Consider the following 12,583-nt stretch of genomic DNA (forward strand, 5'->3'; position numbering starts at 1 on the left):
TTCTAAATGAAGACCTCTGGGGATATGAAACTCCTTACCTAGCAAAGTAACTCATCCCAATCCAAGCCCTCTGAATTCCAGTCTAATATGCTAGCAATCATACCAAATGAGTGTCTGAAACACCACCCTCAATGGAAGAATGGTCATAAGCTAGGGTGCTCTAGAGCTTGGCTGTCTTCCTGCCCAACCCAGAGACCTAAGAAGATCCTCTCCTGACTTCACACTATAAGAACCACAAGACACGGGTCTCATTGGGAGTACAAAAATATGTCATTTCTTTTCTCCTTTTAATTACATCAGTTATCAAAGAAAGAAGCAGTCGTAACAAAAATACAGAGCTCTGATTTTTTTTTTTTGTGGGTTTTTTTTTTTGGTTGTTTTTTTCTTCCCTCCCCCCTCTCCCCACCCCATCCTCCTGAAGTGGCCCAGCCAGCCTCAATTCAGCTGAACTTGTGCTCGGGCTGGCGATGGCTGGATGAATAAGAGTAGGCCTTGCCCAGCACCAGCCGGTCTCGCAGCAGCTTGAAGAAGGCGTAGTAGTTGCTGAAAAGGATGAGGGCCAGAGAAATGGTCTGATGCCATTTCTCTGAGGAGACCAGTGAATACAGCTGGTAGAAGATGACGGCTCCCTCGAGCAGGAGAAGGATATTAAGGATCCTCAGTGGTTTGCTAAAAAAAAACTGGTGGAAGGGAGTGGTTAGTGCTCCGAAAAAGCCTTCTTTGTCAGAGCACCCCGCCCCCTATGCTTCCTTCTCCAGAAAGAACTTCTGAGACTCCTGGCTGACAAGGACCTTTCCCTTTTCTGACACCACATAGCATCCTGGTGACATCTCTTCTAGGTACTCACAATCTATTCATTTGTGCAGACTGATTTGTGCAGGGGTCCAAGACTACTCTAGCAAATAGAGACCTTTCAGAGGTCTGATTTGGCTTTGGGTACACACAGAATTGTATTTACTGAATCAAATGCTAGGCAATGCCAGAAGTGAGTCATTGAAGTCTCAGGTAGCTCCCATCCCTCCTGTCCCCTGTGCCCCCCTTTTTGGGAGAGAAGACACTCACGTGGAAGCGGAAGTGGGAGACGTCTGAAGGCACCGCCACGTTGTAGTGGCCAATGGCTTTGTAGACATTTTTGCTGTGTTTCACCAGCACGCCCTGTGGCCACATGCATTCCTCTGTCCACCTGGGGGAAGAGCCCAGCAATGCCCTGTCACACCAAACCCCTGCCTAAATCCCATCTCTGGGGATGTGAGTTGGAAGAGCATCAAGTGCTTGGGATGAAGAAGGGAGAAAGAACTCTGGATCAAGAGGAAGGAGGCCAGGCCTATGGCCTCATGTGCACCCCCCACCCCCACATTTGTCCAGCACAGGGGTCGGACTAAGGTCTGACCATCCAAGGTCTCTGTCAACTCTCACAATCTATGAATGACACGGCAGGGAAAGAAGCCAGTAGGAATGCTCTGTGGCAGCATTAATAGTTGTTATCTACACTGCCTGGTACTTAGACCTTTGCATAAGGCTCAATCTGCACACAACAGGAGTTATTGTTAAGAACCTTCCAACAGCTCTTCCCACCTCCTTTCTTCCCCATCCTATACATATTGAATCCATCTTTCTCACACAGCCAGAATAACTTTCTTTATGTAGAGACCTGGGCAGGTTACTCCTAGGCTCAAAACCTTGCAATGGCTCCCTAGTAATTACAGCCTAAAGTTCAAATTCCTTTGCCTGGAATTCAAAGCTCTTTACAGACTGGACTCTCCTTAGTTTTTTAGCTTTATATATATATATAAAATTCCTTATATGCTACACCAGTGATGGCAAACCTTTCAGTGACCAAGTGCCGTGGTATGTCCCCCCTCTCACCTCCAGGGGAGGGAGGAAGCACTCCCATTGGGCTGTTGGGCAGAGGGGTGGGTGATGGGAGAAATGTCCTCAGACGCCCATGGAGAAGGGGAGGGGAGCAGCTTGACCCCGAGTCCCTCTAGCTTTCTAGTAAAGAACTCTGGTGGGTGATGGTGCCCAGGCCCTCTCTGGCACACATGCCATGGAAAACTGACTCTCTAGTATGTCCTTCATGCTTTATTGCCTACATCCTTCCCAGCTTTCCACCTACTGAATTTCTATCCATCCTTAAAAGCCTATCTAAAATGCCATGTTTTCCAGGCCTTTTCCCCAATCCCCTCAGCAGACAGTGATCTTATTCCCCTGGAGCCCTCATACCCTATCCACATATGGGTCATGGAAGTCTGGAGTTTCCAGGAGTACAGACTTACTCTGCCTTCTCCAGCTCTGTATCTTGCTCAGCATGTAACACAGTTCTTTGCATGTGGCAGGCCTTTAATAACTATCTACTGAATGGGAGTGATCTTTTGAAGAAGGCTTTCAAGAGAAGGCCACATAACCAGGGCACCAGAGAAGGATCAGGAATGGGTCTAATCTGAATGTTCTCTGAAGGCCCTTCCAGTTCTAAGATCTTGTTCTATGCTTTTCTAAAAAATCCAGACTGGTGATCTCAGGGAACCTTCCTCTGCCAGTGGACTGGCAACTCCTTGTCACCTGCCCTCTGGAGAGCTATGAGGAGCACCAGGTTTTCTTGACTAGTCCTGGCCACAATGCTTCTACTCCATGTAGAAGGAAATGGGGCTATAATGGGATCTTGGCTGCCTATTAGTACAGTGCCTGGAGGAGAGCAGGCACTTCATACATGCTTGTGACTTGAGGCTGGGAGAAAATGTCCAATTCAAAGTTTTTGAGTCAGGAAAACTCTTAAATTCCTTCTTTTTCCCCCTCCCTCTCTCTGGGAAAAATGCTCTTCTCCTCTCCTATGTGGTCTAGTCCTCCTTTAACTCTGCTACCTCCACTCCTTTCCCCTGGGATCAGACAAACTCCAAGTCTCCCTTCAACAGGCTGAGCATCAGCCATCTGCTTCTAACACAGTCAAGAGGATGCCAGATGGCTGGGCAAAGGGGTCCTTAGAAGAACTGGTTTACACTGTGTGTCTCTGCCTCCCTAGCTCAAATATACTGCTTGAGATGATTTTCTATACTCAATTGATTCCCCTTAGCCTCTGATAATGAGTGGCTCTCTTCACTGCCAAGGCCAATCTCTTTTGTATTCCCTTGAGCCTATCTTATCCTCTTCTGTCCTCTCCAGCATATTGCAACTTCAATCACTTTCAACATCATCCTCTCTGCTGGTTTCTTCCATTTTACTACCTTCAAATGTGCCCAAATCCTCTCATCCCTAGAAAGTCTTTATTAGACCCTACCATCATCATGTGCAATCATCTTCGCTCTCTCCTTCATTTCTCAGTCAAACTTCTAGAAAAAGCCACCAATGTTTGCTGCTTCAACTTTCTCTCCTCCCATCTCAATGCAGTGCAGCCTGGCTTCTGACCTCCTCATTCCACTGAAACTTCTCTTCAAAGCTACCAATGATCAGTTTATCTGGGTCTTCATTTTGGTGCTCATCCTTTTAGTTCTGCATGGTTGCACTAGATCCTGCTGCCTACCCTCCCTTTTTGGATATTCTCTCCTCCCTAGGCTTTTGTGACACTTCTCTTTCCTGATTCTTCTCTTCCTAATCTTTTACCATTTCATCATCCATTCCTCCTCTGCCCTTAACCATGGGTTAATCTCTCTTAGTAACCCCATCAGCTCTCATTAGTTTAATGATCAACTCTGCCAATGACTCATTGGTTGCTAAATTCAACCTACACTGCCTTCCAGAAACTATAGTACCAGGTCACCAATTGCTTATTGCATTTCTAACTGGATATCTTGGAAACAGCTCAACCTCATCTTTTCCTGAAAACTCTTACCAGATACTGCTTCTGTGGGAGGCACCACCATCCCCTGAGGCTCCCAGGTCAATAATGTTGGCATTAGCTCTGGTTCTTCACCCTCTCACCCCATGCAGACAATCAGTTGCCAGATTTTACTGTTCCTACCTCCACAACATCTCAGATCAGCCTATCATATCATATCTCTCTACTCATACAAGTACTACCTTAGTTCAGGCCTTTACAGCCTCTTGCCTGGATTATCTCAATAGCCTTTTTTTTTAAATTCTTTTTTTTAAACCTTTAACTTCTGTGTATTGGCTCCTAGGTGGAAGAGTGGTAAGGGTGGGCAATAGGGGTCAAGTGACTTGCCCAGGGTCACACAGCTGGGAAGTGTCTGAGGCCGGATTTGAACCTAGGACCTCCCATCTCTATGCCTGACTCTCAATCCACTGAGCTACCCAGCTGCCATCAATAGCCTTCTAACCAGTCTCCTGCCCCAAGTCCCTCCAACTCCAGTGCTGCCAACATTTTTCTTCAATGCAGATCTGACCATGTTACTCCTCTACTCAATGAACCCAAGTGGCTCCCTTACTGCTTTTAAGAGCAAATAGAATCTCCTGTTTTGTTTTTAAAACTTTCACACCATGGCACATCTCCTATTTTCCAGCCATATTGCACATTATTCTCCACATCCTATAATTTGGGATCACCAACTGGCCTTCTCTTGGCTTCTCCCAAGCAATGCGCCATTTCCTCTCTTCATACCATGGAGCCAGCTATCCCCCATGTTGGGAATGAACTAACCCTTCCCTCCACTTCCCAGAATGCCTCTCTGCTTTCCAGACCCCAGCACAAGCACTGGCAAGGCCAAGGCTCTCCCAGTTCCCCCAACTACTAGTCCCCCCTCCTCTCTCAGATAGCCTTGCCCTTTACTTTGTACTTATTCTTCTAGCTTTGATTCTCTGTGGATTTCTCAGGTCCATGTCCTCTGCCCTGGTAGAACATGCCCTTGTCATCAAAGGTGGCTTTGTTCACCCAGCAGAGAGCTTACTGATGGGGTGGGAGGGCCTCCCTCCCATTGGGGCTGATGTAGGGAGCTGGGGCGAGGGCCTCACTGCCTTTAGCCCAGGACTTTAAGTTTTCATCCCCTCAGAGGATCAGAGATGCAGAGTAAATGTTTTCTTCTACAACTCTCCACCCCCAACACATACACACACAGACACACATGTTCACACAGACACTTACTGGTGCTGAAGCACATTGGAGCAAAGGGCAGGGTCCACCTTCTGCCAGCAGCCCAAGTGGGCCGCAGCTTTGTGGAGTAAGTCGCAGTAGTGTGCGGGCAGGAGGTGCTGGGTGAGGATCACTGAGGTACTGATGGACACCAGCAGGAAGAGCTCACAGGACCAGCGCTTGTCATAGTAATGGGTGTTCTAGGGGAGGAGATGAAGAAAAGAAGTCCTTGAGCCCCATCCTCTGAAGGCCTGACTCTTTCCCAGCACCTAGGCCTTTCCTGAAGGAGGAAGTCATCTTCCCACAGGATTTAGGGGAGAAGGGATCTTGGAGATCATGTAGTATTATCTTATTTACTAAATAAAGAACTCGCCCAAAGTCACAATGGTGATAAAGCCTTAGTTTCTCTTAAGCTTTAAAGGTGTGGTTGTTTACTTGTTCAGTTGTGTCTGACTCCTGGAGTCCCCATGGACCATAGCTCACTATGGAGTTTTCTTGGCAAAGTCACTGGAGGGGTTTGCCATTTCTTTGTCCAGTGGATCCAACGGGTCTTTTTGTCAGGCAATTAGAGGTGAAGTAACTTGCTGAGGTAGGGTTTGAATTCAAGTCTTCCTGACTCTAGGCCACTGATGGTGAACCTTTTTAGAGACAGAGTGCCATGCCGCCACCACCCCTACCCCTCCACTCAGGGAAGTGAGGAATGTCCTCCGGCACCTGTGGAGAGGGGGAGGGGAACAGCTCCACCACGAGTCCCCCTGCCTTTCTGGTAATGAACTGTGGTGGGTGACAGCACCCATTCCCTCTCTGACACACATGCCTTTGGTTCGCTACCACAACTCTAGGCCCAGTGTTCTAGGTAATGAACCAACTAGCCGCCTCTAGGAGTAGAAAAGGGAAGATTCAGATCTGGCTCCCAGAATCATATCACCTCAGAGCTGGAAGGGACCTTGGAGGCAGTCAGTTGTTTTAAAAAACCCTTCCCTTAAACTTGCACAAAAATATTTATAGCCGTGCTCTTTATGGTGGCAAAAAACTGGAAAACGAGGGGATGCTCTTCAATTGGGGAATGGCTGAACAAACTGTGGTATCTGTTGGTGATGGAATACTATTGTGCTCAAAGGAATAATAAACTGGAGGAATTCCATGTGAACTGGAAAGACCTCCAGGAATTGATGCAGAGTGAAAGGAACAGAACCAGGAGAACATTGTACACAGAGACTGATACACTGTGGTAAAATCGAATGTAATGGACTTCTCTACTAGCAGCAATGCAATAATCCAGGACAACTATGAGGGATTTATGAGAAAGAATGCTATCCACATTCAGAGGAAGAACTGTGGGAGTAGAAACACAGAAGAAAAAAACTACTGCTTGATCACATGGGAGGATGGGGATTTAATTAGGGATATTGACTCAAAATGAGCATCCTAGTGCAAATATTAATAATATGAAAAATAGGTCTTGATCAATGACAAATGTAAAACCCAGTGGAATTTTGTGTTGGCTGGGGGAGGGGGGAGTTTAGGGGAGAGGGAAAGAAAATGAATCATGTAACCATAGGAAAATATCCTAAATTAAAAAAAAAATAAAAATAAGAGCATGAAGAAGGCAGTTAGTTGGCTCAGTAGATTGAAAGCCAGACCTAGAGACAGGAGCACTCAAATTCAAATCTGGCCTCAGATACTTCCTACCTGTGTGACTGAACAAATCACCTAACCCCCAATGCCTAGCCTTCTGCCTTGGAACTAAAACATAATATTGATTCCAAGATGGAAGGTAAGGGTTTAAAAAAAAAAAAAAAAAAAAAAGAGAGAGAGAGAGAGAACATGAGAGACTTTGAGGTAGAAAGTTTTCCTCATCTGGTTAATCTAGTCAAAAAGGAATGAAGACTAGAGTTGTCTAACACGACCATATCAGTTTCTATCTCAACAGAGGGGAGAGAGAAAGCTGGATCTGGAGGTAGCAGAGTCCTGGGTTCACTTACTAGCCGTGTGCTATTGCCTGTCTAGGTCAATAATTCCTTTCTGGGAGCCTCAGTTTTCCCTCACAGATTGGTTGTGAGGAAAGTGCTTTGGAAGTCTGGAAGGGCTCCCAAACTAGAAAGGCAGTGCTCTAAATAGAGACCAGATGCTGCTCAGAATAGGGACAGCCCAGGGAGGTGTATTACACACACACACACACACACACACACACACACACACACACACACACACACACACACACACACACGAAGAGGGAATCTCCTGCTGCAGCTGGTACAAGGAAGAGAGGGAAGCACTTGATGCCCACAATTGCACTTACCTTCACAAACCAGACAGGCACGAAGGCCACGTAGTAGGCGCTGAGCATGGAGCTAACTAATACCTCCTTCATGCGCCAGTTGAAGTCCATCTTGAGGAACTCCACCTCATTGCGGATGAGATCAGGGGAGAGGCAGCAGGCGTGGGTGGGCATGGCCTCGGCACCATATAGTTGTTGCGTGTGCTGCTTCCAAGTCTCTTTCAGAACCGTCAGGTAGTCTCGGCCTCGTGAAGGAGGGCTACTCCCACTGCCGCCTGCCTCTCGAGGACCAATGTTGGCCACCTGGGTGAAGAGGCTCGTTTTTCGGAAGTCATAGTTTAGCTGTAGGAATGGGATATACATTCCAAACCTGGGATGGGAAGGAGAGGAGATTGTGGGGAGAATAAGGATTGTACAGATGGGAGGGACCTTAGAGCCTACCTAATCCTAAACAATCATTTTACAAATTAGGAAACTAAAGATCTAAAAGGGGAAGGGACTGGCCCAACATCATACTACTAAATAAGACTCATGAGTGTGGGACCCAGATTATCTATCTTCAAATAATAACAAGAGCTGATATTTATAAAGGTCCTTTGCAAAGCATTCCCCACCCCCCCAAACATCAACATTTTGGTTTATTGCGTTTATTTTTGGGTTCTTTCTTGCTTCCCCTCTTGAAGCTTCTGGGTCTTGAGGTCTTACAAGGAGACCTGCAACCCCCAGAAAGATGGTGATGACCTATTTTTATCTGCCTCATTTTATCCTCACAAAAACCATGTGAGTCCAAAGTCCTGCCTCCTTCTAGGGATTTCCCTTCTAACTATTACCCTTTTCCAACCTCCATCATTGTTGGGGCCATAGATAGTGATTTGCTAGGGGTCTTGGAGGCCTTTCTGGGCTTCAACCTGGATCTATAATCAGTAGAGAGAACACTCTAAAAGAGCTCCCAGGAGGGAGACTGAAGGCTAGGAAGGGGGATAGGGTCACTCACGGGTAACAGAGGAACAGGAGATTAAGGAAGGAGTAGGTCCTGAAGAGATGGATGATTGAGCGGCACAGGCTCCACCCTGTCCCGGTGAGGACTGCAAAGCGTGTAATGACCAAGAAGACGGAGCGTGGGAGGGAGACCTTGCTGTTCTGAGAAGCCTGGGAGGTAGGAGCAGAGAAGGCATTCTCATCAGTGAGGACATCTCTTGCAGTGCTGCCCAGGTCTCTCATGTCTGGGAGTATATCTTACTGTTTTCCATCTTCCCTGCTTTTGAATATCTCATGATTCCATACCAAAGGAATCAGGAAAAGAAGGAAAGTAAGCTATCTCCAGGCCCTTTAACTTGATCACAGTATTTAGGAGGAGCCTCAGAGAGATCTATTCCGGGTTGGACACTTTCAAAGGTAAGGTAATATGAGACCAGAGTGATTAAGTGAATTCATCTAACAAGGAGAACAGTCAGGATTTGAACCAGATTCTCTGACTCCAAACCCCAAGCTCTTCCTACTATACCAACAAGCTTGTCCAACACAGCAATATGCTCTCCCCTAGGAAATCCAATGAGGTGATAGGAGGACTTGATAAGGGGGTTCACTTCTTGTTTAGCTCTTCCCCAAACAAGTCCTGGCAGGAGAGAAGGAGATTCTGGCTGGAACCACATGAGGAAGTGGGTGAAACCAGGCTTTGGAGAAGTGCCCCAGGGTGGAGAGGTGTGACAAGGGCTGAGGTAGTTACCTGGGAAACACATTCACCACCAGGGTTGGGGGTGTGGGGTTTAGAGGAAGAGAATAGATGAGAACATGGAGATGGGCAACAGAGGTCCCCACCCTTTGCAAAGCAATCACCTCCTTCACGATGGCCCCGATGAGCCTTCGACCCAGTACCAAGGTGGTGACGGCCAGCACATTGAAGTCAATCAGATGGAAGTTCTGTGGGTACAGAAGCCTGATGGTCATAAAGGGCAGTGCCTGTAGTCCTCCTCCCCACCCCCTAACTCCCATTTACAAAATTTGTTTAAGGCTTGCAAGATGCTTCCCTCCCAAGCACCCTTAACATAGGTACTATATCCACTTTGCTCTAGGGGTAAAATCATAGAAAAAGTTCTACAGCCAGAAAGATCTAAGCAATTATCAAGGTTATTTCCCTCATTTTATTTTTAAAATTTAATTTAAATTTTTAAAAAATCCTTGCTTCTGTCTTAGAGTTAATACCAAGTATGGTTCCTAGGCAAGAGAGGTAAGGGCTAGGCAACTGGGGTAAAGTGACTTACCCAGGGTCACATAGCTAATAAGTGTCTAAGGTCAGATTTGAACCCAGGAACTATTATCATCTCTAGGCCTGGCACTCTATACCTGCCCTCATTTTATAAAAGGTGAATTTGATACCCAGACTCCCCATGCCAAAGATCATATGACAAATCAATGTAGAGAAGGGAACCTAAAACCTAGTCTAGGGTCAACTCCCTACACAGGTTCTGTGTCAGTGAGCTACATGGAATGTCAGCTGAAATGGCTCTTGGGGATCATTTTGTCCAAGTCTTTCATTTTTCAGAGGAGGATACTGAGGTAGGGCAACAGTATTAGCCTTCAGCTTGGAGTGAAGGAAGAATCACAGAACCAGAGAAGTGGGGACACTACAGTGTTTTGGTCCTCAAGAAGTTAGTTAAAAGCAGTGAGAGGGAATGCTGAAGCTCCAGGCAGGACACGAGAGGCAAGCAGGAACCTACCAGGGAGGTGTGTGATGGAGGGTGAGAAGGCGGGTACCACCATACGGTCTTATAGATGTTGATGTAGTGGACGAAGAGAGCCACAAGGTGGCAGAAGAAGAGCTGCAGTTCAAACAGGATGCTTGGCTGGACAGGCAGCTCTGGGATCTTGCAATGCCTCAGGGGGATCACTGTCTGAGTAGCCAGCGGAGGACTGGAGAGGCCTGTGCCTGAGCTGCTCCTGAGGGGGGCAACATCAGGGAGGTATGACATAGGAGCCTTGGTCTTTGGAGAGAAGAACGGCAAGGGGGCCAATTGGGGGGAAGGCCAGGGGAAAAGTTATCCCTGTGTGGAGAGCAGCCCCAAAAGGCTGCACAGGGAAGGAAGGAAGGAAATAAGTATCTAGTAAGTGCTTACTACATGCCAGACACCTTACAAATATTTCTTTTCATCCTCACAACAACCCTGGTAGGAACTGAGGCAGAGAGCAAATAAGTGATTTTTCTCAGCATCACAAAGCATAAGTGACTAAAGTCAGATATGAATGGAGGTTTTCCTGATTTCAGGACCAGGGCTCTCTCCACTATGCTCCCTAGTTGCTCAGATATGGATGAGGGCCTTCTATGTGAAATCAGGTCTTGACTTGTCTTTAGAGCTAGAGATCCATAATCTAACTGTTGTCTCCACATTTATTTCCCACCGGCACTTGATATTCAACATGTCTAAAAAGGTCTTTATCCTGAAACTTACTCGTCCTTCTGGCTTTTCTATTTGTAATATGATTATTCATTCATCTAGTCCCATACATTCAAAACCTTAGGGTTACATCTCACTTTGCTCCCTCCCCTCCTCTATCAAATCAGGTTCCAAATCTTTTCAAATCTACTTCCACATGTTTCACATCCATCTCCTGCCCCTATTCATTCTTCTGCCACTCTACTTATAGGTCCTTTATAAGAGTGCCTAGCACACTATAAGTATTTAACAAATATTTATTGATTATGACCACCCACCCACCCAGGAGGCTTGCAATGGAATCCTTAGTCTTACCACTGGCACAATAAGTTTTCTTATAGACACCTCTGGCCAGATCATTCCTGCTGAAAACCCTGTGGTGAGCCCCTTATCTTCTACCCAGTGAAGTCCGAACTCCTGGCCCCTCCACAATACAGCACCTCTACTTTTCTTGGCCTTATATTTAATCCCCTCCAGGGGTACATAAGTCATGATATATAAACAAATGATCATTATTCACACCCTCAAAACTCCATGTTTTCACTCTTTTGTTCTGAGCCTCTTTGGTTGGAACATGCTCCTTTTCTCTCTCTTTTTTAAACCCATACTTTCTGTCTGGAATGGATACTAAGCATCGATTCTAAGATAGAAGAGCAGTAAGGGCTAGTCAGATGGAGTCGGGTGACTTGTCCAGGATCACACAGCTAGGAATTACCTGAGGCCAAACTTGAAACAGCTCCTCCAGACTCTAGGCCTGACTCTCTATCCACTGTGCTACCCTAGCTGCCTTATTCCTTCTTCCCCTTACCATGTACTGAATTCCTACTGATGCTTTAAAATCCAATTCAAACATACCTCCTCCAGTAAATATTCTATGATTCTACTGGCAAGGATCATCTCCACCTCTTTAATGCCCTTAACATGTTATCCCATATGCTATGAGCTTCTTCAAAAGCAGTGAATTTGACCTTTAGCTTTCTGCCTCTCTCATAGTCTTACTTGGTCTGAGCAGCAGATGATTAATAAGTGTCTGCTGAATGAATGAATGTTTGCTAAAGTAGCCACTTAGGGTAGTTCCTCCCAGAGGCCATTGGAGGACTGTTTCAAGGCCTTGGTCTACCAGACTCTATGTACCAAGTGAGAGAAAGGAGAGGTTGCCAAAAACCGCCCATCTTACAGAAACAATATATCAAATGAGATGATCACTGTAAAGTATTTGGCGCAATATAATAATGTTATATATATATATATATATATATATATATATATATATATATATATAAAACACACACACATATATAAAACTGTTAGTTATAATTATCTGAAGGATGAGAATAGTTCCTTCCTAGGGCGGGCCCTGGGGATCAGGGGGAACCACTTCGCCCCTTGGACCCCCAATATCTCACAGTCCCGGGGCGACCCCAGAGGGGTGGCTCACCTAGCCCTGGAGCGGACGCCCGTGACCGAAGAACTGGAGGCGTGCCCAGGTCCGCCACTCGGACCCGTCTCACAGAGTGGGTTTCGGCAGTAGGACGTCCTGTTGGGGCCTCTCCGTCCTCCTGTGCCCCCAAACACAGGGGAGAAGCATGAGTCACCGCGGAGAGGCGCCCGGAAAGTACCGGTGGGCCCCCACCGAGGGACAGTCTAGGGAGTAGCCCCGCCCCTCATCGAGGCCCCGCCCTACCCGGAGGCCAGCCTACCTCCTTTTGCCTCTGGGACTACAGTGGCTCCGCCCCCACCGCACCGCTCCCATTCTAGGCCCCGCCCACTCCCTGTCTCTCCACCCCCAGAAAGGAGGCGGGAGCCCCCCTCCCTTCTTTCCCCACCCCTCCCCTTTTCTTTCCTCTCCCG

The 12,583-nt window shown here is 46.8% G+C and overlaps 1 protein-coding gene across 1 annotated transcript in view; it reads right to left on the reverse strand.

The window, feature by feature from the left end:
* Window positions 1–251: 251 nt before the first annotated feature.
* TMEM39B (transmembrane protein 39B) overlaps window positions 252–12,583 on the reverse strand; it is a 22,532-nt gene continuing 10,200 nt past the window's right edge. The window contains exons 8-15 of the mRNA XM_044668771.1: window positions 12,171–12,376; window positions 10,019–10,238; window positions 9,138–9,221; window positions 8,296–8,450; window positions 7,323–7,671; window positions 5,033–5,220; window positions 1,063–1,183; window positions 252–680 (exon numbers count right to left, since the gene is read on the reverse strand). Coding sequence (XP_044524706.1) covers window positions 441–680; window positions 1,063–1,183; window positions 5,033–5,220; window positions 7,323–7,671; window positions 8,296–8,450; window positions 9,138–9,221; window positions 10,019–10,238; window positions 12,171–12,376 — 1,563 coding nt within the window. The 3' untranslated portion in view covers window positions 252–440. The remainder of the gene's footprint in view (window positions 681–1,062; window positions 1,184–5,032; window positions 5,221–7,322; window positions 7,672–8,295; window positions 8,451–9,137; window positions 9,222–10,018; window positions 10,239–12,170; window positions 12,377–12,583) is intronic.

Source organism: Gracilinanus agilis, chromosome 3, assembly GCF_016433145.1.
Source record: "Gracilinanus agilis isolate LMUSP501 chromosome 3, AgileGrace, whole genome shotgun sequence".
Classification (NCBI taxonomy): Eukaryota; Metazoa; Chordata; class Mammalia; order Didelphimorphia; family Didelphidae; genus Gracilinanus; species Gracilinanus agilis.